At 43.9% G+C, this 24,373-nt stretch overlaps 2 protein-coding genes across 11 annotated transcripts; one reads left to right on the forward strand and one right to left on the reverse strand.

The window, feature by feature from the left end:
• Positions 1-2,686: 2,686 nt before the first annotated feature.
• LOC115316864 (gastrula zinc finger protein XlCGF49.1) lies at positions 2,687-16,757 on the forward strand. 9 transcript variants are annotated; one of them, XM_042288181.1, is made up of 8 exons: positions 2,687-2,952; positions 3,078-3,128; positions 5,115-5,318; positions 7,450-7,559; positions 10,415-10,515; positions 12,049-12,161; positions 13,168-13,433; positions 15,916-16,757. In XM_042288181.1, the coding sequence occupies exon 8, from the start codon at positions 15,999-16,001 to the stop codon at positions 16,533-16,535; it is 537 nt and encodes a 178-aa protein (XP_042144115.1). In that variant the 5' UTR covers positions 2,687-2,952; positions 3,078-3,128; positions 5,115-5,318; positions 7,450-7,559; positions 10,415-10,515; positions 12,049-12,161; positions 13,168-13,433; positions 15,916-15,998; the 3' UTR covers positions 16,536-16,757. The 9 variants fall into 9 exon arrangements, 7 of the variants coding, with proteins under 7 accessions (XP_042144115.1, XP_042144114.1, XP_040076249.1 ...); XM_042288180.1 differs by lacking the exon at positions 13,168-13,433 and having other exon boundaries at positions 10,415-12,161; XM_040220315.3 differs by lacking the exons at positions 7,450-7,559; positions 10,415-10,515.
• A 3,951-nt stretch (positions 16,758-20,708) lies between these two features.
• LOC120848284 lies at positions 20,709-22,928 on the reverse strand. 2 transcript variants are annotated; one of them, XM_040220247.3, is made up of 2 exons: positions 22,778-22,928; positions 20,709-22,678 (listed from the first exon to the last, which is right to left on the reverse strand). In XM_040220247.3, the coding sequence occupies exon 2, from the start codon at positions 22,014-22,016 to the stop codon at positions 20,772-20,774; it is 1,245 nt and encodes a 414-aa protein (XP_040076181.2). In that variant the 5' UTR covers positions 22,017-22,678; positions 22,778-22,928; the 3' UTR covers positions 20,709-20,771. The 2 variants fall into 2 exon arrangements, with proteins under 2 accessions (XP_040076181.2, XP_040076182.2); XM_040220248.3 differs by having other exon boundaries at positions 22,764-22,928.
• Positions 22,929-24,373: the final 1,445 nt, after the last annotated feature.

A 24,373-nucleotide genomic window follows, 5' to 3' on the forward strand; every position in this document is an offset into this window, starting at 1 on the left:
ATGGATTCGTTCTAAGCGGTATTTGCGCAAAATACAAATATCAGTGCATCGCCCCTTTAAGGCGGTTGGCTTCACAGTAAAGGCTGAGGTCGGTAGTTAGGGGGCTTCAAACGTAAGCTTGGTGTATGTGGTGATAAGCCATTTTTTGAAGTTGACAACGAACACGTTTACTTTGTCTTTGATGTTCCGCACCTTCCCAAAACAACCAAGAGCAATCTCCAAGCCCACAAACTTTGCATTGGAAATGCGGTCATTGAGCGGTCTTCTATTGTTGAACTTCATTGTTCTATCCATGAGATTAGCTTGCAATTGACTCCGAAACTTACTGAGAGACATATTTATTCAAAAACCTTTCTGTAACATGGAAGAAAATTGTGCCCCACAGGTACTGAGTGCCTCAATCTTTCTTGTAATCATATCTCTTGTTTATGCAAAGGAACTTCCTGAGGCAGTCATGGCTACAGCCTATTTCTGTGATAGGATGTGCATACTTTTTGATTGTCTAAATAGCTAAAAAATTCAAAAAGACAGGGCAGAAGTTGCGTCATGCCATTCTGAAGGGAGAATCTCAAATACTTGATTTTCTCCACCAGTAACTCGGATGGATTTCAGCATGGCAGTTCCAAAGTAGGAGGCAGCCATAAGCCATCATTGGATGGCAAGTTACTATAAAAAGTGTCCTCATGCTCTTTGATGAGCTTTCAAGCAGCCATGACTTTAAGTTCTTACTTACACGACGCCCGCAGCAAGACACACTTGAGAACGTTTTTGGAGCTATATACGACAAATGCTGGGCTGCAACACAAACCCAAATGTGCATCAGTTCACCTCAGGACTAAAACACCTCTGGATAAAGAAACTGTTCAAACTGTCGGACAATGAAAACGTAGAAGATGACAAGGCTGACCTCCTAAAGGAGTTGCAAATATCTTCACACCATGAAAGTTTAATTTCAAACATTGTGGAATGTCTTCCAATTGATAACTTCCCGCCACTAGAGGATATTTCTGAGCTGGCATCAGAAATCAGGTCTAACATAATTGATGACTCGTCCACGTTTTTATTACGTTTGGGGCTATTTGATCAAGCTTTTGCTTGAACAGACAACTTACAGCTGTGGCTGTTCTCAGATGCTATCGGATGAGTCTAATAACTTGACCAGGCCTCACCAATACTGTCTTGTTCCTAAAGCATACCACGTGCCTGGAAAATTCTTCGGGAACTTAGTAGTACCATCACAGGCTGCCTTTCATTTCGTTCAGCAACTAGAAAATCACTTTCTTCCCATAATAGAGAGTGTGACACATGTTCGAGGAGTGTGTGCCGCCTTGTATAGCACACTTTGAGGTCTGGGTGGTTTTCGCCTTTGCCCAGAGGAGTACCACAAAGGGTTTTTAAAATTGTTTTGCAGAATACGCTTGTGTTGACATGTTTGATTTCTTAACCGGAATTAGGACAAAGTTTGGTTGCACTCTTCAGTGACTAGTAAGAACGAGACAGGTTTAACTGTTAATAGCGTATTAACAGAGGCGGTTGCCAAACCAAAAACAAAAAGTGATTAAGTGGGCGGTGCAGCTTGCTCTCGAAATGTTTGTTTCCCCTTTTTCCAGCGAATATGTATCACGGCTCTCTAACAAAAATATTTGTCCACTTTCTAAAAAAATTCGATAGAAAATAGTGTATAGAGGCTAACAATATCTGAAAGAAAATGTATCCACTTTTGTATCCACTGTCCATAGTTTTTTAGCCGCTTTTTTCTGAAGCCATATTTCTTTTCTGAACAATTTCGGGGAATATTTAGGGACGTTGAATCTTGTCAGATTTCGAATAGAGTTCTCATTGTTTGGTAATGGCTCGCCCGCAGTGAGTTTGAGGCTATGCAAATTGGTGTTTTTTATATTTGCCGGAAATTGGGAATTTGTACTATCCGGCGTATGCTTCGCACTGTTATTATACTGTTATGACTGGTAATGATAGCGATGTCTTATTTATTTTTGCACTTCCCGTACCCGAGTCGGCGTGAAAGTGAATGTATCATACAGCAAGTTCTCCGTGGAAGGGTTTTGTTAACATGGTTCCACTAAGAATCTATTGCAAAGTGTACGAATGCCAAAGTCCTTCATATTCGTTTATTTTTGTGAGTATCGATCTCTTTCGTATAAAACATACAGAGCTTCTGAAGTAAATCATGTGTACATGAATGTGGTCCAATAAAATGTGTTCGAATCACTTACTGTTGTTGACCCCAAAATGCTCCACCAGCCAGGAGTCAATGCGGTGATTGTGTAACTTCAATGCTTTACAATATAAAAATAACAAGAAATATATATACTTCTGCTTTGTGAAGTAAGTTGAAATATTGTTTGACACATTTTGCACGAACTCTATCGTAAAAAATAAAGCAAAAGTGTGTCAGTACTAAAAAAAACAAAAAAACAGCGGCTTCGGGAGTCAAGGTGCTCCCGAGAGATGAGCGAGGCGGGGAGGAAAAAGAAAGAGAAGGGTATTGGAGAACCGGAGCAAAAACGCGCAAACCGAAACCGAAACTAACTTGACCGGAAACGGAATCAGATTATACTTCATACCGCCCGCTAGGAGCGCTACCTGTCACTGGTCTATCTGGGCCGCTGGGGCCTATGGCAGTGTCCGCTCTTTACCTTGTGTATATTACTCTATGCGTGAAGTTAGACCGTTCGACGCCAAAACAACAGGGATACAACGGTAGATGCGGACAGGACGAGGCGCCTCGTCCTGTTTGCATTTATCCTTGTGTCCCTGTTGTATTGGCGTTTAAGTTTAAGCATGACGGACGGAGCCGACGGAGGAGCGACAAGCGGCGATGCCCGAGATCGTCGAGATGCGGAGTCCGCGAACCACCAAAGCGTGACATCCGCCTGATAACGCAGAGCACCGCTTGAGCAACTGTTCTGACGACGGAGAACGACATCAAAGGTGGAGTCTATCGAAGAGTCACCTTGCAAAGTGTTTGCGATCGCGGCGGTCGCGCTTGATTGTGTGGACGAATCGTGCTGGTCTTTCCTAACCGCGATGGGATTGTGTGGCGTACGAATTTGCAGTAATCGGTCCGAGCGGTCGAAGGGGTCGCCCACTGGTGTTTCGTTTCATCGGTGAGTGCGTTCACTCTTTGCTGATGAAACGCGTCATTAGCAGAGACATCTTTAGTTCACTAAATGACCACATGGTTGAGAACGAACCTATGGAGAACCACGCCTATCACCTCATGCGGTCTGTTGGACAGAAGTATCTGGACATCAGACAGCGAAGCATAAGCACGGTGTCCACAGATGAACTACACCAACAGAAAGTAAGGCGAAGTCACACCGAACTCGCACAGTTCAAAGGCCAGTGGCCATATATATAAGCCAGATTAAACAGATTACCATGTCTTCTGTCAACCTTGTAATTATGTTGTCCTTCTGAAGGGGTACCGCAACTAATTTATAAGTCAATGTTGTGTTGCAAATCTATTCCTATGCTGTAAATAAGTGTTCTATATATTGTTTTAATTTTCGAAGTGATTCTAATGTAAATAAAATATTTGAATTAAGACACTTCGAGACAAGTGGAACTAGGTTTTACTTGCGGTGACAAAATGAAGCCGCTTCAGCAAGGTAAGTTGACATCCCACGAGCACAGCAGGACGGGTATAGAGTTCACCATGATTCATTTTCATGCCTGTGTTGGATCTTCCGAATTTTCGGCCAGACACCTCGCATCGCTAAATCATTTCTCGTTGCCGAAGACATTGTGATAACAACGTCTGTTTTTGTGCGTTTTAAATTTTTTTTTTTTTTTTTTTTTTTTTTTTTGAGCAGCTTGGAAGAGAATGCTAAGGTGCACGGAAGGACCGCTGTCCAGGACCGGCTTGCTCGAATGCAGCGTCTCGGCTGAGACGGACTTAAAAAAGTACTGTCAAGGTTGGAGCGCGTGAGACGCGATTTAAGATTGAGTGCTACCTTTGACAGCGCTTTCTTGAGGCAGTCTCTGCTGAGACACTGCTTCTAGCGAGCCGCTCAACTTACATTACGAAGCCTCCTAGAGATTCACCAACGACGTAGGTGCACCGCGAAGAAGTGCTTTAGTTCTGAAATTCCACAGTTCATACTCTATTTGTAGCGGTCGAGAATTACAAGGCAAAAGAACAACAAGCAGATTCTACAAATCCGATACCCACCGTCTCAGCGCTCACTGCCTACTCCGTAAATACAAAGCAAAAGAACGGCAAGCAGACGCTACAAATCCGACAATCACCGCCTCCGCGCTCACTGCCTGCTTTGTAAATACAAGGCAAAAGAAAGACAAGCAGGCGCTACAAATCCGACACCCACCGCTTCCGCGCTCACTGCCTATTTTGTAAATACAAGGCAAAAGAAAGAAGCAGACGCTACAAATCCGACACCCACCACTTCCGCACTCGCTGCCTATTCCGTAAATACATGGGAAAAGAAAGACAAGCAGACGCTACAAATCCGACACCCACCGCTCCCGCGCTCACTGCCTATTCTGTAAATACAAGGCAAAAGAAAGAAGCAGACGCTACAAATCCGACACCCACCGTTTCCGCACTCACTGCCTATTCCGTAAATACATGGGAAAAGAAAGACAAGCAGACGCTACAAATCCGACACCCACCGCTCCCGCGCTCACTGCCTATTCTGTAAATACAAGGCAAAAGAAAGAAGCAGACGCTACAAATCCGACACCCAGCGCTTCCACACTCACTGCCTATTCCGTAAATACATGGGAAAAGAAAGACAAGCAGACGCTACAAATCCAACACCCACCACCTCCGCGGTCACTGCCTACTTTGTAAATTGAACATACTACGGCTCACCATAATAGCATCTCTACTAGAACCTGCCAGAAAAAGTCGCGTGGCGGGGCCAACTCGTCCCGAGATGCATACCGTTTCCGTAAAAAATGTGAGGAGGGTAGGGGGAGAGGCGGTTTCAGAAGAAGTTGCCTTGTGGAGGCTAGGCTCGTGACGTCATGCCATCCCACTGCTCTTTTTCATGATCTTTCACTCGAAACCCAGGATGTCGGTGCACGGGATTTGCCACTCCTCCTCACCCACCTTTACCCCCCTGATGCAGAGCACGGCTCTGATTGTTGTATCCAGAGCTCTGCATTCATCCACGGCTCTGCATCCATCCACCCGGTCCAGCCATTGAAGGATCCAGCCAACGTTAATTCCAGCCGATCCAGCTATCGGCTTCAACTGCTTCAGCAGCTTCAAGAACTGTGGCGCTGTGGCTTCAACATGAGCCTCAAGAATACAGTGCTGTTTCGTGCAGGTGGTGAGTACGAGGGTGAACTGCTGGGTATCAGCACACTGGTAATGAGCAGATCTTAGCTGAGGCGCTGCGGCAGAAAGCCTTTTGGAGGCTAGCGCATGATCGCGTTGAGTCGTATGCACTGGAGTCGGAGGCGCTACCCGTTTTCACCCGGTTATCTTGTCTGCTCTTTTCCAGGCAGCTTGTGCCCAAGTCTGTGTGGAGCAGATTTCCAGCTCCGCTGTTAAAAGACGGTCAAGCCTCAACTGCTAGAACTTTGGGGTACCAGGTCGTTTTCACGATCGGTATTCATCTGTCCGCCATATGAATACCGATCTGACTGTTCTCTCTACGGTTTGATATGATATATATGATATGATATGGACATGATATGGACATGATATATTTATGCCAGTGTCCATTCTGCAGGCAGCCGGCAGAATAATTTTTCTGAAATTCTATCCCATTGGCTTCCTGACGTCGCGTGAAACCTGCGGGGAGAATAATTTTTTGAAATTCTACCGGCATTCGCCTCCCATTGACTGTCTGAAGTCATGCGGCAACTGCCGGTAGAATACCGACTTTCTTATTCTCCCAGTATTTCGTAGAAACACGTTTCATAGCTCCTCACGACGCAGCAAGCACTCATTTCGGCAGTCCGCGCGTGGGAGGCTGCTCGCTCAAGATCTAAATCGCTGCCATGCTGGTACGATGCTGAATGGGCTGTGCATCCATTTGCCAAATAAACTATGACCCCAGAAATTGATGTTTAAAACTTTACTAAAAACTAGGTAATTAGCTAACTAGTTGACCCATTTCGCCTCTTTTCATTGGCCACCATGTACACCAACTTGACTGCAGAATTAAAAAAACCCTGGGGCAAGTTCCTCCCTTTTTTAAAATTCTTGACTGACTGAACAAAGAACACCCTGGATATTTCCCTAGAACTTGCAATAACCTCTCGGATGAAATGAGTAGGTAAACGTTATCCCCGGGCAACTACACTTTCCATAGGGTGCATACAGGGAGTGCTTTCCTTGCATGCTCCCTTCGGAGTTGACTGGATCCATCTACTGGGTGGAGGAACTGTAGGAGAGAGAGAAAGGTGCCTTGCAAGTGGTGAAGGTGTGAAGTGTATGTTTAAAGGCAAACTTGGTCGTCCAGTCCACAGAAGTGGGACAGAACACAAAGGAATTAGGCCAATAAGACTCGATTGTATTGGCGTTGTCTTTCTAGCGCTTTTATCCCATACAATGAATCACCAACTAGCCTTACTACATACCCTTCTTGTAATCAGTTGGGAACAAATTCTTTTTATTGTTGCCACAGAGACTCAGTTCTTAAAAAAAAAAAAGTAAAACTAAAGTTAAAAAGTTAATAAATTATTTTTAAACAATTATTACTGCCTAATGCTTGGGTACTAGTTCAGCTATGTTTGTTGTGTTTAGGCAATTTTGAGGCACGTTGGGTACCATGAAAGAATTGCAGAGTACCCCTAAGATTAACTACCACAGTAACCAAACTATGAATGGTTGTTTACTACAAATGGGGTAGTTATCAGCTTTGTATATCACAAATTTTCTAAAGTACTTCTTGGAATATTTTTGGAAAACGAAAATTTGAGATTTTAGTGTAAACTGGTTTATGGATGATGGACTCATTTTTTTTACATACAAAATTTTCAAAAATACAATTCTTGCAAAGAATATGTTTTTCAGAGCACTGTTTTTTTGTTTCGTTTTTATTTCCCTTAGACCTTGCAGGTTTGTTCCGCTGGCAACTGTCTCGAGGGAGATGTGTTGAATGGTGCACCCCTTCCTTCATGTCGGGCCCCTATCAACAGTCAACTCTTTGCTGCACAGGTTTTTTACTGCGTCCTTACTGAAACTAAAGGGATAGGATTCAATCTTTGCCAATTCTGTTCATGCGGCTCTCTCCATTTCCAGAGCCCAAGCCAGTAGACCCAGCTGAACCATTCTTGTACTATCTACTCATGTATTGAAGCGGTTGTGATGTAACGAAGTTGTTCCTTTTAGTCTGTATCTTTTTGTTATTACTAGAAAGTCCAAATGATATCCAGACCATATTCTTTCAATGAGGGTCCTTCTGCTTTACCCAAGTAGTGTTTAATTTTTTTGTTTGCTTCTCGTTGTAGAGTATCACTTTAAATAGTGACGTCTACAAATGTCTAATGTTACTGACCATAGCAGAGTCCCCACGGTGCAATACCTGTTCCATGTTTCATTTATCACCTGCAGATAACAGGTGAGCTGACGTGTTTGTTGAATATGGCAATACTGATTGCGAAATAGTGATGGGCTAGTCTACACGATTAGTAAGGTTGTTGGCTAACAGTGTGCATGGAACGGAATCTGATTAGAACAAATGCAATGAAAGCATTTACGACTCAAATATTGATGCTTATGAGAAAGCATCAGTTGCAAAATGGTGTTGCATAATAAGTGAAGTACAATGCAGTAGCACATCGTTTTTGGATTTGGTGTCACTGGTTGGTGTTGCTGGCATTATTAATAATATGAAGCTTTCGTCCTGAGCCAGAATAGATGGGATTAACAGCAAGTTCTTAAAAAATTGTAGTATGTATTGTTCAATAATTCTTTCAAAACTTTATATGCAGTCTCTTAACCATGGCACAGTCCCGAGCAATTGGGTGGTGGGAAGGTGGTTTTTTTACATAAATGTGGCGAAAAACAAAACGCATCCAATTATCGACCAATTTCTTTAACAAGTGCGCCATGTAAAATATTTCAACACGTCACTTACTCGCAGTTGATAAATTATCTTGAAACTAATGACATCTTCACAAGTTCACAACACGGCTTTAGAAAATATTCTTCATGACAGACGCAACTACTATCCTTCTCACAGGATCTTTATAATTCTCTTGATAATCATAATGAAACCGATTGTGTTTTTTTAGATTTCTCAAAAGCCTTTAACAAAGTTTCCCACAAACTCCTTCTTCATAACCTACAATCACTTAACATTGACTCCTGTATATTAAATTAGATTCATGCCTTTTTAACTAACCGCCTATAATTCGTTACAGCTAATAATACAAATTTGTGTACTGTTCCAGTGACCTCGGGCGTCCCACAGGGATCGGTGCTTGGTCCGCGCCTCTTTCTTATTTACACTAATGACTTGGTGCAGAACTTGTCGTCTTCTATTTGCCTCTTTGCTGAAGATTGCATAATATATAGAAAATAGCTGACATATCTGACACTATTCTTCTACAACCTGACCTTAATCGTATATCACTGTGCTGTAACCAGTGGCTAATAGAACTTAACACTAACAAATGCAAATCGATGAGAGTCTCACATGCGCAATCGGTGTGTCATACTTATCATCTAAACAGTAATCCCCTCGCCTCAGTGTCTGTTTACAAATATCTTGGTGTTCACATAACTTGTAATTTTTCTTGGAAGATTCATATTGAATATGTAATTAACAGTGCTAACCGTATGTTGGGATACTTAAAAAGAAATTTCTTCCTCGCTCCGTCTTCATTAAAATTGACCATATACAAAACCCTAATCCGTCCAAAATTAGAATATGCTGCTGCTGTGTGGGACCCCGCTCACTCGTCACTAATTGCTCATGTTGAATCCATTCAAAACCGCTCGGCCCGTTTTATATTGACAAACTATCATCGCACTGCCAGCGTTACTACCATGAAAAATACTTTAGGTCTGCCGTTACTAACTCACTGCCGAAAAATCTCTCAATTGTTTATTTTCATAAAATATTTCATCAAAATGTGACCCTTCATCATAAACTAATTGCTCCACCATTCTACATATCTGCTCGCGTTGATCATAGCCATAAGGTTGGTATTCCAAATTTTAAAACTTAATTATTTCAATATTCTTTTATGCCACAAACATCTATAGACTGGAACCACCTTCCTGCCTCCATTGCTAAGATCACTGATGTTGTTATGTTTAAAAATTCTATTACTAATATGTGCACTTTATAGTTAATACTTTACAGCCCTCTCCCCTCTTTAATGTACCTACCTTGAGGTTATTTGAAATAAATAAATAAATGAATATTCCTTTTTCTGAGCCCCATTGCATCTTTAATATGCAACTCATAGGTAATGGTGTCTGGTGATCAGAAGCTCGTTCATATTGCTGTAGACTGGTTTAGTTTTTCATAACTTTGGAGTTCAATGTATTTTTTTTAAACCACTTTTCGTTTTTGCCAATAACTTTTCCGACTTTGTTGGCATCTTCATCTGGCCATTAGAATGAATGTATGCTATTATAATGTTTGTTAGGTCCATGCAGCATCATGCCAAGAAGGTGCATTGAGGCACAACAAGTAAAGAGGGAGAATTTGCAATTATCCATTATTATCCTGGTGTTGACAAATTATTTAACCTATTGAACCACACATCCACTAGCCCACTATATGAGCTAATGTGAGAAATGCAAACTAAACAAGTTAAGGGAGACACTGGTCTTGAACATTTCTAGATAATTTCTCATCTAATTTGGACATTAAATTCTCACGCCTGCCACAGTTTGTGCTAAACACGAATTCAAGCCACATTGTTTTTCTATCTACTATAGTTTTAAAAAGAAAATCTCAACTATCTTACATGTCTTTGTCCAACTTTTTTACAATACTCACATCAAAAACTATGACAGAAAGTATGTCTGATTAAATAAAACTGAAAGAATAAACGTAGGGACGCGCAGAACAGCACATCTTTCGTGCTGTTCTGTCCGTCTCTATGAAAGATGTACTGTTCTTTCTGTCCCCATGTTCTTTCAGTTCTATTTAACTTCGTCAATGCGCTTACATCGAACTAAGTATGTCTGCATGCACTGCAAACTAGAGATCTCCGCGAGGTCGGGCTCGTGGCAATATACGAGAGCACTGTTTGGGTTCAGGTCGAGTTCGGGCCGATTTATCCTGAATAGCATCGGGGTCGGGTCGAGCCTGGTTGGAGCCATTGGAGCCCAACGGCCCGACCTTGACAAATATTTCGGGATTGGGTTACATATTTGTTTTATATTAAAAAAAAGTAGCAAAAAGTTGTTTTTGTTTTCTTTGTTTTTTTCATATACGGATATTTTGTGAACAAGACGAACAGGATGAGCAATGCACAAAAAAGCCGAAAGCAGGAAAACACACCGACTTCGGAGAGTGGCCACAAGCCGAGAAACCTCTTCCTAGCAACACCGAGGTGGAATGTTACTTAGACATTGACAACAGTTGTGTGGACATCATGTTCCCTCAAGCTAATGCGTAAATAACTGTGTACCTAATTACCTTTAATATTTCTTCTTAGTTTCTTAATTGGGAGGCGAGTAAGGAAAAAGACTTTCAACCTCTTCGCTCTATTCACGTCCCTTGGAACACCATGACAGTATTTGTCATCCGACTTGCCGTTGCACAGCAGGGGGGCTGAAAGACGGCTCAAACTTCCTAAACTTATTGCTTGTTTGTACTTAGAATGGAGAGTGTGCTGATAGCATAATGGGAAGACCGTGTGTTTTATGTTCTTGCCATTATTGGTATTATTGGTCGTTGTTTGCCTGTTTTTGTCTCCAACTCAAGGTAAATCATAGTCCAAACGTTAACGAGGAGAATTATAAAGTTGTGCAAACTAAATATAATTTTAATTTCAAAAATATTCTTTGGTCAAACATGTCTTTAAATGTATTATTGTGCATGCTAAAATCGTTTCCTTTATTTTTCTTTCAATCGAGCCAGACTTCTGTCGTTCATATCGTTGTTCTAGAAACAACCTGAGTAAATAAAATGGCTGTGCAGACTTTTGACACAAATATGTTTAGCTTCTTCAGATGGGAAATCCTCGTTCAATATGAACAGTGTCATGTAAAGCAAAGGTAGAACTAATAAAAAAAAACAGTCTGAGCTGGCTTCAGGTGTGGTTCGGCATGATTTGGGCCAAGTTCGGGTTGGATTCATGTCGAAAAGGGCAGTCGGGCGCGGGCCGGGTTTGCACCAAGGTTTTGTTTGGGCTGGTTTGGTTTAGCCCTAAAATTTTTGCCTGATCTGATCTCTACTGCAAACAGAACATGTTGAAACAAAATCATTCTTATAATATTAGCAGCATTCTGGGAAAACTTATCAGATGTTAAAAATGATTCACTGATAATTAGAAATTAGTCAGTAAGGTCCTTGTTAACTTAAAATTCTAGTAGTACCGTAGAATACCGCGCATCCGCCCATTCCACATTAAGCACCCATCCCCAAATTTGCGAGATCTGAGAAAATATGCACTGTAGATTTTTATGTAAAATCGATTACCGGACAGGCACCCATCCCACATTTTTTTGCGATTATCTCTGAAGTTTTAGTGGGCGCTTGCCCAGTATTTTACGGTAAATGTTTTTCATAAAGTTTAGTCTTGTTGCACTTTGCTTTATGAGGCATGTAACCTTAAAAAAAGTATTCAAATTCAAGATCCGAGGATATCATGTCACGAAAAAGTTAATTCTAAGAGCTTTTGAAAACCTGCCTGTAAACAGCCTGGATGCAGAACTTTGGACTGATGGAACTAAATGCACTTTCTGAGAGTAGTAATTATAACATGTGTTTGTGACTTAAAGTTTTGTTGTCATTTTTGCTCTGGAAGACTAGTTTTTCCCTTTAAAGATACTGTGGCAGCTAACTACAATGCCGTAATTGTTCCCCACAAGGTGACCACTGCACCGGGAATGAGAGGGGGTTCACTCGAAATCGCTTGCAGGGCCTGCCAGTAAGCACGTCAGACTGAGTCGTCTCCCTCTGTGGAGGCCTCCGCCAAAGAAGGCAGACAATTGGGACCAGCGGCCGGCACGGATTCAACACAAACAATATTGGGTTTGAAATTTAGTACTTCCAAATCGTATCTTGTGACATGGAAAATTGCACGTGCGGTCTAGGACCGAGGAACTTAATTTTACCGTATAAATTCATATATAAACATGGACTATTTTTTTTTTCTTTCGTTCAGAACTTCTTGTTGACTGTCTGGTTCCAAACGGAGGGGCGTATCACAGGCGAATGCGGCTCGCAGCTTAGACGGCTTGCACTTTCTGATGGCCAGTCTGTCGGCAAATGTTGGGGTTCGCGTTTGTTACCAAATAGTTTGGTGACTGAAATCGCCGAACTCTAACAATGCCTGGACAGAGCTTGCTTTGAGCTGAGCGAACCCATGGCTCGTGGCTGTAATGAATGCTGGCGGCATGAGCCAAGAAAAGAATGTGTACTCGGTACTGGCCACATGTTGGGGGTTAATGCTGCTCTATTCTGCTTTTTACCGTGACAGTGCTTGAAGCTAAAGCTGAGTGCGTACCTTAAAGGGATGCTGAACCGAAATTTGGAGCTCACAAAACAAGGCTGGAGCGGTAAAACCCAAAAACATCACTCGTACAGATGTATTTCTAAAGGATGGCCATATTTTTGTAAAAGGAGGGCGCGATTGAACATGGCCATCAAGGCCGACGAGACATATGACATAGCGATTCTCATTCTCCTTTTCGTTTTGTCCCCTCGAACAGGTGTACAGAAGCGAGGAGGAGAGAAGCAAGGCCGCTTCCCTTTATTCTCAAGAGAATCGAGGCGTCACATTCCTCGCTTGATTACGCCCTTCTTTTCCCAAAATACGGCCATCCGTTTGAGATATTGATCTATGAGTGATGTTTTGGAGTTCGTAGCGTCCCATTCAATGCTTCTGCGGCCTTATTTTGTGAATGTCACATTTTGGTTCAGCCTCCCTTTGAATGCTGCAACCGTTAGTGATGCATTTACATCGAAGCCCGGTTAGCTGCTCCAAGTTGAGGACAATGAGTCTGCCTTAGTGGGATTTCATGCGTCTCCCCTACAGCACTGGCTAAGGAAACCTTCAAGGACGAAGAACAGAGCTTTGTCTACAAGGGCAACAAGATTCCTGAGGGTATCGATTGGACGGGAAATACCGGAAGACGTCAGACATATGCCAGTGCTGCTTTCATCATCATGTCAGTTGTCGTGCACAAAACGTGACAGACCAAAAAAGGACGCATACTGGGGACAAGCCCTTCCGCTGCCACTTTTACCCCGAGGCATTCACACAGAAGAGTCATCGTTGGCTCCATTGAAGGGCCTTCAGGGGTAAAAAATTGCCCCATTTCTGGATCTATCAAAAGGCCTCTGAGCGAGCACCTCACTGGATGGATCATTGATACGGGAAAAGGCCGTTGTTTTAAAGCGCAGCTCTTAGGCGCCTGTTTCCAGGTTACGCGGCGTCACCGTCGCTGCCAGCATAACTGCCCCGCTAAATTTAGCGGGAAATTGGATTGGTGTTAAGGTAACCTGATGTCAATTTGTCCGCTAAATTTAGCGGGGAAAATGACGTCGCATGACTGTGTCACGTCACCCATGAACAAATTCTGTTTCTTCGCTAAATTTAGTGGTAAAATTGACGCCACATGACCTCAACACCGATTCAGTTTCCCCGCTAACTTTAGCGGGGAAAACAATGTCACAACTTCATGTCACGTCACCCATGAACAAATTCAGTTTCTACGCTAGATTTAGTGGGAAAACGTAACCTCGGCACCAATTTGAATTGTACGAAGGAGGAGAAGGGGCATACCGTCCCCTCTGTACCCTCCCTCCCTCCTCCTCAAGAGCTGTGCTCTGATTTCGCATTACAGATTTGTAAACGTCTCACTTTTTGGGAGAGCTTTTACGCACGTGCACTACTTGATGGGTCAAGAGATGAGCTGCAGGCGTCTTACGAGCACAGCGCCCGTGGGAATACTTTCACTTGGAGAAGCACTTCGAACGTGCATTTGAAGAGGCTTGTGCGGTAGATTTTCAAAATACTTTTCTAAGGGAGAACTTGCTGAATAACTTCCTCTTGGCTGAATCTAATAGAGAGTCCAACATTTTTTTGTCGATACTGGTCATGAGAAGGGTTAGGTTATTATTGTGTCAACATTGAGCAATGACTCATTCTAGTGTATTTGCCATAACTTGTCTATTTTTTGTAATGGTTTTCAGGTTATCTGCCTTGCCCAGGTTTCAGTAACATAACTGGACAAAACCTGGTTTCTTTTGTGCCGGTCTAGAGGGTTCTTCTGTGTAAAACTTGCATGTTAAGGTGTTTTGTTTCCCTGTTTGTGAATGTGATCACCATTTGTGGTGAACACAGTGAATGACTGCAATACTGCAGCCTTGACTTTTCTTTTTCATTGTTTCTTCACGAACCACCACGGGACTTTTTTAGGTTTTGCTGAACAAACATTGAACCTTATGCATAGGTTTCTGAGTTTAGGAACAATATATTGGGTTGGTTTTTAGATTGCAAAGCAAATCTGTTTTGTTATTTATGTGCAACTTTGCATCTGTGTTGTGCGTTGTATTTTTTTATTTTGCTTCCTTTGCCCCACGACCACTGATATAGTCCTGATTCAATGTGTTTGGTATGCATAAAACCTGTATTAGAAACTGGGGCCTGCTATTCAAGGTGATTTAAGAATGGGGGTCTTTTATTTATATGATTAGGGATACTAGATCTGGCCCTTGGTCATTTTTGGATTTAGTTTATATCTGTAAGGCAGCATCTCAGTTCATTCAAAAGCAATCTATCCCATTGTAATTTTGGTAGATGCACCTCTCGTTCCCTTCCCTACCCTTTAATAGATCGACGTGACCATATTGTCTACATCGCAGTGAAGCACATTAGCTGTGTTGTTTCTTGGAACAGCTCATTCAGCGATTGTGTTTTTTAACTCTAGTATATACCCACGAGGGTGCAACACTCCGGTTGTCTGGCCGGGAAATTGCTGATCACAGAGTAATGTTCGCCTCCTTTTAAATGTGGCAATCCCCTCATACACTCCATTTGTTAATGCAGGCACCTCCATACTGTTATAGCATTATTTTATGAACTTCCTGAGGTGGTCCCGACTACAAAAATTTGATTACTGCTCGCTTGTCCTTTTCGCTAGTCATTTTGTATACACTGCCGTGTCTATTCAGAACATTTCCTATTAAGCTCACCACACCACCTATTGGGCAATGTCAACATCTCTATACTTTGTGTCACTAGTTGCGTGCAGTACAGGCAAAGGCAACGTGCAGTACAGGCAAAGGAAGGGCAACCTTGTGCTTGCCCTTCCTCCCCGGAAGGGCAAGCACAAGCAAGGTTAGGGAGGTGGAAAGAAACCTCCCCTCTCAAACGTTCCTAATGCTCTCCCTTCGCCTTTCCTTACCCTCCTTTCCCCTCCCACTTTCTCGCCCTCCCTCTGTTTGCCTGGCGTTGCCTTCTCATGCACTGCACACAACTAGTGATACAGAGTATAGGATTGTATCTTCCCTGCGTAGGAGTTTGAAATTCCCGTGGTGTTTGTTTCCTAAAACACTGTCAGTGTGATGTTACCTTTCTAAACACCCTCATAGATTTTGGTCAGTTGTCATACTTTTGGAGTCATTGTATATTGACTGGATTTGTCTACTTGGGGCCAGTTATGCTTTTGCCCTTTCTCAGTCATTGCTTTTACTTTTTCTCAGCTTGGAGCAGCTGCTGGTCTGCAGTATGGGCCATTAACAAAAAATAGCAATAATGTGCTATGTATCTTCCCAACAGGTTTGGTAAGCTTCAGTGTTGAAGAGAAAAGCTTGAACTGTAAGGACAGCAAGAGCCAATCCTCCCTCCAAGACGGATCGACCATGCAGCAGTGGGAGGCACTGCCACCTCAAGGCTGCCTACACCAGTGCCGCTTCTGTGCATACTCCACGTACCAGAAGAGTGACATCACCAAGCACGAAAAGATGCACACAAAGGAGAAATGCTACAATTGCCCCATCTGTCCTGAAGTATTCAAACTGAAGAGCCACCTTCAGCATCACAACAAGATCCACAGGGGTGAAAAGCCTTTTAGATGCCAGGTCTGTCCACAGGCATTTGCAGAGAGATACAACTTGGTGGACCACGAAAGGATTCACACGGACGAAAGACCATTCAAGTGCAGAATGTGTGACAGTGCTTTTGCACAGAGGTCTACCTGGAAAGATCATGAAAGGATTCACACAGGTGAAAGGCCATTCAAGTGCAACACATGTGGCAGTGCTTTTGCACAGAGATCCACCTTAAGGGGTCATGAGAGACTGCATAGGGGAGAGCGACCTTACAGCTGCGAGACCTGTGGGCGAAAGTTCACCCACAGTGGCAACTTGAATAAGCATAGAAAGGGTTGCAACTTGTGAGAATGCTTGTTGCATGAAACCTGTGGAGGAGACATATACCCCTGGAGACAACATGAGCTTAAACACCTGATGCGTCTTTTTGTGTAACAAGCATGTAGTTGGCGGTGCATACTTGTTTGGTGGGAACAGGTATCCACAAGCTTTATTATATCTGAATTTGTCATATAGTCCGAAGTATAAGGGACCTCCACTTACATTCCATTCCTAGTTCGAGCCGCAGCTCTCTTATGGTACGTTTACACTTGCGGATCCGCCAGCGAATCCGCCCAGCTTTTGCCGCTGGGGCGAAACGCTGGGCGGAAAACGCGGCGGCGAGCCGTTTAGGTCCGGGATCTATTTCTGCCGCCGAACGAGGCGTTTCGCTGACCGGATATGCCATTCTTGCGCGGCGCGACGCTGCCTACGTCACGAGTACGCGTTCTTCCGGGAGCAGCAACGCCGGGAGAGAGAGAGCCGAGGCGGGAACTCTCGCGCCTTCTCGTCATATTTGACGAGACGTTACGGGAACCGATGCCGCAGCCGGCGCTGCCGCCACTGCTCGAAGGAAACAGATGTAAACGCAACCCGCTCGTCGCCGCCGGGAGCGGATCCGCTCCCGCGGCAGCGGATTTCTTCTCAGGTGTAAACGTACCATTAAAAGCTGGCAGCTATGCAAAAAACGCGTGATGGACTATTTGAGCCCATATTGTTTGCGATAGTACAACAATCTGGTTTAAACCTTCCGTGCCTTCCAACGGACCAGACGGAGTTACATATCTGTTGGCACTGATGCTTGCAGTGTTTTGTAAGTTTTTCTTTCCATAAGGGCAATACTGGGTTGGAACTGAATCCACATATTGTTTTGTAAAATCTCGACAAATGGTAAAATAGCCAGTCTCGTGTCTGTTTACAGGACAAGTTCAGCAATAACAACATTCAAATAACTCGTATTCTAGTTTTTTTAAAAATCGGCTGCTAAATGTATACGGATTCAACAAAGGTCTACCTGGTTAGAGAAATAGGTTGCCTGGTATGGAACTCAATTATTTTTCTGTAAGTCTGTCTTTTTTCTTGATAAATTCAGTTACACCTGAATGCATGAGTGAGATGAGGTTGCTAGAAGGATTAGTCTACATGAATATGTTGCATACGGTGCGTTTGACATGAAACAATCTGATTTGTTTGGTGTATGTTCGAAATAAAGCGTGGTCCAGAATCTTGGTGTGTTTTGTTTGCCTTCTAACCTTCTCTTTTTTAATTTTTATCGGTTGTCTTGTTTCAAGGGCAACTCTGCTTCATTTTTGTTTTTGAAAAAGCCATGCTGGTCCTCTTCAGTATCACCTTGGAAGACTGCACGTCAAATATTACGATGTGATTCTGTCTAAATGTTTTTAAAAAGACCGGCAAACTTTTCAAGTTGCCAAAATCGGCGGACTCGAGCAGGCGAATTTAGGCGCAACCAACAGCGCAGTCAAGGCTACAACGTGGACGGAGCCAACATCGAGTTAATCGTCATCACCATTGCCACCTTTTTACTTGCTTTTACTTCTCTGGGCAAGCTTAACGGGTAATGTCGGCAGCGTTCCCTTTCAGCACTCGGGGATGATTGGCGTAATGCGCCTGCACAGCATGTTTATTGGGAGCTGTCCGGCTGCTGCGCCGTTACCGCCGTCGCCCACATCACAACCGTTGTCGTTATCTTAACGTTTGTGATTATTCGCTCTCGGAGTTTCGTCTGCACTATGGACACTACATGTGCAGACTTAGGCCGCAGTTGTGCAGACGTCATCAAATGTCGTAGACACTGAAACGTGGTAAAGAGTGTGGTGCAGACGACGAGGATGGTGGGTAGACCTCAATGCTTAAGTCTACCCACTATTTCTTTGTTTTCAATCAGCCAATAAGAGCTTGGCGTTCTGACACCATCGCTACCCCTGTACAAGAAGCAGACAAACCTGCACTCTGCATTGGTCCCCCCTAGAGCCACTATATGAGCTGCGCTGAGAGTATCGGCAATCCGTTTCCCGACATTGTTGTGGGCGCCGCCATTTTGTGGCCTGTGCAGAGCAGACGCGACTGCCGATAGTCGTGATTCAAAGGTGCGACTTCCTCAGTCTTATTTTCGGTGTTAGGAAGCTCATACAATACAGCTTTGCTCTGTCGCGAACTGTTTAAACATTGGTAGAGGATGGAAAAGCGTTTCCTTGTGATTTCAGATAAAGCTTCAGATAACTGGCAACCACGATTTTAAGCCACAATATGGCCAAGTGTCATTACTCTGAAGCGTAGCTTATTTAGTGGCACTAGTCCCCCCTAGTGATTCTGATCCCAACTGGAAGGGACTAAACTGGGGTCGGCTGGGGGCCCAACTAGGATCAGTTCAAGGGTCAAGTGGACTGGCTCACCCACTCCGAACTGGTGAACAGGTTCAACTGGGGTCAGTTGTGAGACCAACTGGTTGGAAAGTTTTCCAGTCGGGGGTCGGTAGCTGGCCTCTTTTGCATCAGATTGAATATTTTGGTCATTGGAACATATGGTTGAACGAAAAAGTGTGTCGCTCTTTCGGTCAATTAAATATTTTAATATTCACAAAAATAACTTCTTCAGCTTGAAAATAGTAAACATATGCCTAAATCCATATATTCATAGAAAAGCTTTCATTGGTTTAACTTGGTGACAAGCATATTTCTTTCAATATATATACACAATGGAAATAGAACCAAATTTGATAGGCATCTGCATGGTATATTGCAGTGCCGTAGCATATACGAAATATAGCTGATTTTTGTGATTGATTTGTTAAAGGGGTTCAATTCCTGGCCCGCAGTAAGTGCATTGAAAATTGATTTGTTAAAGGGGTTGAGTTCCTGGCCCACAGCAAGTGCATTTTTGGAAGCTGATTTGTTAAAGGGGTTGAATTCCTGGCCCACAGTAAGTGCATTGGAAGCTGATTTGCTAAAGGGGTTGAATTCCTGGCCCAGAGTAAGTGGATTGAAAATGGTCGTGAAAAATCGCTCTGTGGATCGATTGCGGAGAGCAAGTCGTCTGCTGCTTGCACAGGGGTTGATGTGACGTCAGAACGATGCCGAGTTCTGATTGGCTTTGATTGCAAGGATAGTGGGTATACACCTGAATACTAGATGCCTCTAGGCTTACCACTATTTTTTTTTTTTTTTTTTTTCAATTAGAAATTAAGAATTTGGCGTTCTGATATCACACCCCCTGTGCGAGAAGCAGACAAACTTTCGTTCAGCATAGGCCCAAAATCTTAACTACGATCAAATTAAAACTTTTCACAGGAATTGGTATGGACCCAGTGTCCTCTCGAAGTCGTTGCTTAGTAGTTCCTTTGTGGCATCAAAATTATTTTGTTTTGACCACTTTCAATTAAAACGCGTACGTGCTGGCTTGCTGCGCTTAAGACACTGATAGGGTATCTATGTACGCCGGCGTTTTTATTTGTATGTGACATATGACAACCTGACTACCCAGAACACAATTTGAGGCTCCAAATTTATTTTCTTTCCGCCCGAAAACCGCCGATCGAGAACGTTCAGAGACGAAGAGAGAGAACGCGACTTGAGTCGCGTTCACTCTCTTCGTCGTCACCAACGAGGTTGAGTAAACACGTGCCGATCGAAGTCGTGGGTCATCGAAAGCACACACCCAGTACTAAAAACAGACAAAAAATATTATACCTAAAGATTAAAACAGCGCAAGGACAAGAACAAGAAGGTAGACAAACAAGGCGCTGACTTACAACTGAAGTTTATTCGTTCTAACAGCGAGTATAAATACTGTATTGTCACAACAAACAAACATGAATAAAAAGCGTGACCTGGATGCCACGTGCTCACTAGCCATCGCTATGCACTGTCACTGTGTGTCTAAATAGGAACGTTCCTTATCTGATAAAGATAGTGACGGAGTGCTGCCACAGCTTTGCCCCAATCTTCCAATTTCCTGCGCCTCGATGATTTCCCGAGTGAGTTTGTCTTTATTTTTCCTAATCACTTCACACTTGTCAAAGACGGGAGCACAGCAACAGTCTCGGCAGTACAGGCCAAGGTGACCTGACACAACTCTAAACACGTTATACTTGTGCTCCCGCAGCCGATCATTAAAGACATCGCCCCGTTTGCCCGACGTATCTCCTGCCACACGAGAGGGGAATAGAGTACACTACTCCCTCCACACAGTCTACGAATTGGTCCTGGTGTTTTTTGGTGCAACCCTGCTTTTCTTTAGAACAGGAGTTCACTTTTCTGAACAGCCCAGATAGCTTCTCCGGAGCCGAAAAACCACATCAACTCCAACCCTACGGCCAACTTTCTTAAGGTTGTGAGATATCTTGTGCAGGTATGGTAAAACAGTTACTTTTTTGTTAACCCTACGAGCCTGCTGGGTAGTTTCCTCACGTCCTTTTTTAAGTAAGCTCTCAGCAACTGTCGTCAACAGGTAAGACGGATATCCCGCATGTCTGAGCCTTGCTGCTTGTGTGTCGAAGCTTTCTTTCACCCTGTGGGGGCAAGACTTGAACAGGGCATTTCTAAAACAAAGGTTAACAATTCCTCTTTTCACAAGTTTGGAATGCGCTGAGGAAAAAGGCAAGATGGGTTTCTTTGCCCTTGGCTCATATATCCAGCACACATGGCCATGACCAAGTTGCAGGCTCAGATCCAGAAACCTAATGGCCCCATTTACAGGTACTTCATGCGTCAGCACCAGCGGTTTCAGACACTCTTTGAACGTTGACAGGACAAACGACACAGCCGAATCTATTTCCTCATTGTCACAATCTAGGAGCACCAAATAGTCGTCTACGAATCTAAAAATTTTCCCCACCTTGGTTCCTTCCAGCTTGCCTGACAGGACTTTATCGTGGAACGCAAAAAATATATCGCTAAGTACTGGGGCTATACATGACCCTATGCACACGCCATTTCTCTGAATAAAAACACCGTCATCCCAGATCGCGAACGTCGACTTGAGATAAAAAGATAAAAGTTCTAGAAAGTGACTCTCACTAAGTCCAGATTCATTCTGAAACGCCACGGTACCATGACTGTCAATACATTCTTCCACAGATGCCAACAGCTCTTTATGGGGAATCGAATAGTACAAATCTTTAATGTCAATTGAGCAAGCCAATGAGCTTCGGTCTGGATGGTCTTTAAAAAAATCTAGTATCTGATCAGAGTTCTTCACCCGAAAGGGATCATCAATCATTAACATATTTAGTTTTGTTGGCAAAAATGAAGCCACAGATTTTTGCCATGTCCCTTTCTCCGACACAATCACGCGTAGCGGACAGTTAATCTTGTGCGTTTTGGCAGAAAAAAATAAATCTAAACCTAAGCATTTGCCCTTATCAATCGCTTGGCCCAGTTTATCTAGGCTTAGCTGTTTGCAAAGCCTATGTGCTTTAGTTTTCACCTTCGAAAGTGACACGTCATTCCTGCGCTCAAACGTGGCCGTTATGGCGTCTGACGCTTTAGACATAAACACCCCCTTAAGCACCACTACGAAGCCTCCCTCTTTATCCGCTGGTAATAAAGACGGAATTTTCTTTTAAATAGGTGACAGTGCTTTTCAGCGGAACCTTGGACCCCGAGGGCTTGTAACAACACGTCCACGCCTTCAGATATACATCTGTCGACTTCAGACTCTGGAGCTCGTCCGGAAACTTGTCTCACCATCGTTAGCAGCTCAGGAGGCGATTTTCTTGGTTCGGCCGCGAACTTCGGGCCCTGGCTCAGGGCTCGTTCCATTTTCACTGGGAGTTCAACGTCGCCCAACTTGTGAACCAGGTTTCCCACAGCTGGTGTCGTCTCTGGGATGCTGGCTCGAAGGTGCATCAAAGTTTGACGCCACAAGAATTCAACAGTTCTGTCGATAGTGCGGGAGAACTCCCGCCACCTTGATCCTCTGCCAGACGAATCAGCTCCATCAAGTAGGCGAAGATACAGGCACTCCCTGTACAGCCGTATCTGCCATTGATACTCCGCTCGTAGGATTCTGCATATCCTAGTTCCGTGGCCCGGTGAGGGTGCCCAACCACCGAACAAGGCCCGAACCTCTGGAGGCAGGATACCCCGGCGGATGCAGAAGGCCAGCGAACGAGCACGGCACACAGCTCCAGCGATGACAGCCACCAGTCTTACCTGTTGACGATAGTTGCTGAGAGCTTACTTAAGAAAGGACGTGAGGAAACTACCCAGCAGGCTCGTAGGGTTAACAAAAAAGTACCTGTTTTACCATACCTGCGTAAGATATCTCACAACCTTAAGAAAGTTGGCCGTAGGGTTGGAGTTGATGTGGTTTTTTCGGCTCCGGAGAAGCTATCTGGGCTGTTCAGAAAAGTGAACTTCTAAAGAAAAGCAGGGTTGCACCAAAAAAACACCAGGACCAATTCGTAGACTGTGTGGAGGGAGTAGTGTACTCTATTCCCCTCTCGTGTGGCAGGAGATATGTCGGGCAAACGGGGCGATGCCTCAATGATCGGCTGCGGGAGCACAAGTATAACGTGTTTAGAGTTGTGTCAGGTCACCTAGCCTGCACTGCCGAGACTGTTGCTGCGCTCCCGTCTTTGACAAGTGTGAAATTAAGTGATTAGGAGAAATAAAGACAAACACACTCGGGAAATCATTGAGGCGCGGGAATTTGGAAGATTGGGGCAAAACTGTGGTCAGCACTCCGTCACTATCTTTATAAGATAAGGAACGTTCCTATTTAGACACACAGTGACAGTGCATAGCGATGGCTAGTGAGCACGTGGCATCCAGGTCACGCTTTTTATTCATGTTTGTTTGTTGTGACAATACAGTATTTATACTCGCTGTAGTACGAATAAACTTCAGTTGTAAGTCTGCGCCTTAGTTTGTCTACCTTCTTGTTCTCCGTGTCCTCGCGCTGTTTCAATATTTAATCATGAAATACCCAACTAGCCCAAACTTCTACTTTAGTCAAAAAATATTACACTCATCTTTTTTGTGGCTTCTTAAAAGCTGAAAATATGTTGATTGAAAAAAAAGAGGGGGGGGGGGGCGGCATCGACAGTCACGTGACTTCGGGTAACTTTCTCCTCCTCTATATTTCTTTTTTCCTTTTCTGTCCAGTGTGAACATATAAATAAAACAGCGCAAACGAACGCAAGGACAAGTAAACACTGTAGGCAAGTAGAAGAAGGGACAGAGACACAGCGCTGACCACTGATCTCAATGACAATTGCTGGATCGCGCTTGCCGCTCCCGCAAGTGAAGCCACCGGACTTCACTCGCTTGGGATACGATTTGCCGTTTTTGCTAGCCTTTGCTGCGGTTTTCCAGCGTGCTGTGGACACGTTTTCTACTCGTTCGTCGTCATTCGCAAGAAGTTTTTTGAAGACTCTGTGTATTGTTGAGACTTGCCGTCGTGAACACGTGGAAAATTTTACGAAAGTGCAGTGTCGCAGGAAAAAGGCACAACGCATCGAAAGGAAAGGCTGGCGGCGTGTTCAAAGCTTCCGTGGCACGCCGAAGTGCCGTGTCTCTGTGCCTTCGCACGCTTGGATACCGACCAAGAATCGACGCCGTGTGGATGTGTTTTGCGAGCGCAATGTGCGTGAAGCCGTATCAAAAGGTACAACTCGTCGAAAACAAGTGTCGCCGACTCGCCGGTGTCGCGGCGTGATCAAAGCTTCCTTGGCACGCCGAGTGATGCATCTTTGTGCCTTCGCACGCTTGGATACCGGTCAAGAATTGACGCCGCGCCAAAGTTCTGAACGTGTGTCGCGCGTAGAAGCCTTTAGATCATTTATATATATCGACCACGGAGCTCTGGATCGTCCAGCTGTTCCGGTGAGTTGCTATCAATAAAAG

This window comes from Ixodes scapularis, unplaced genomic scaffold, assembly GCF_016920785.2.
Source record: "Ixodes scapularis isolate PalLabHiFi unplaced genomic scaffold, ASM1692078v2 ptg001212l_1___fragment_1__unscaffolded, whole genome shotgun sequence".
Taxonomy (NCBI): Eukaryota; Metazoa; Arthropoda; class Arachnida; order Ixodida; family Ixodidae; genus Ixodes; species Ixodes scapularis.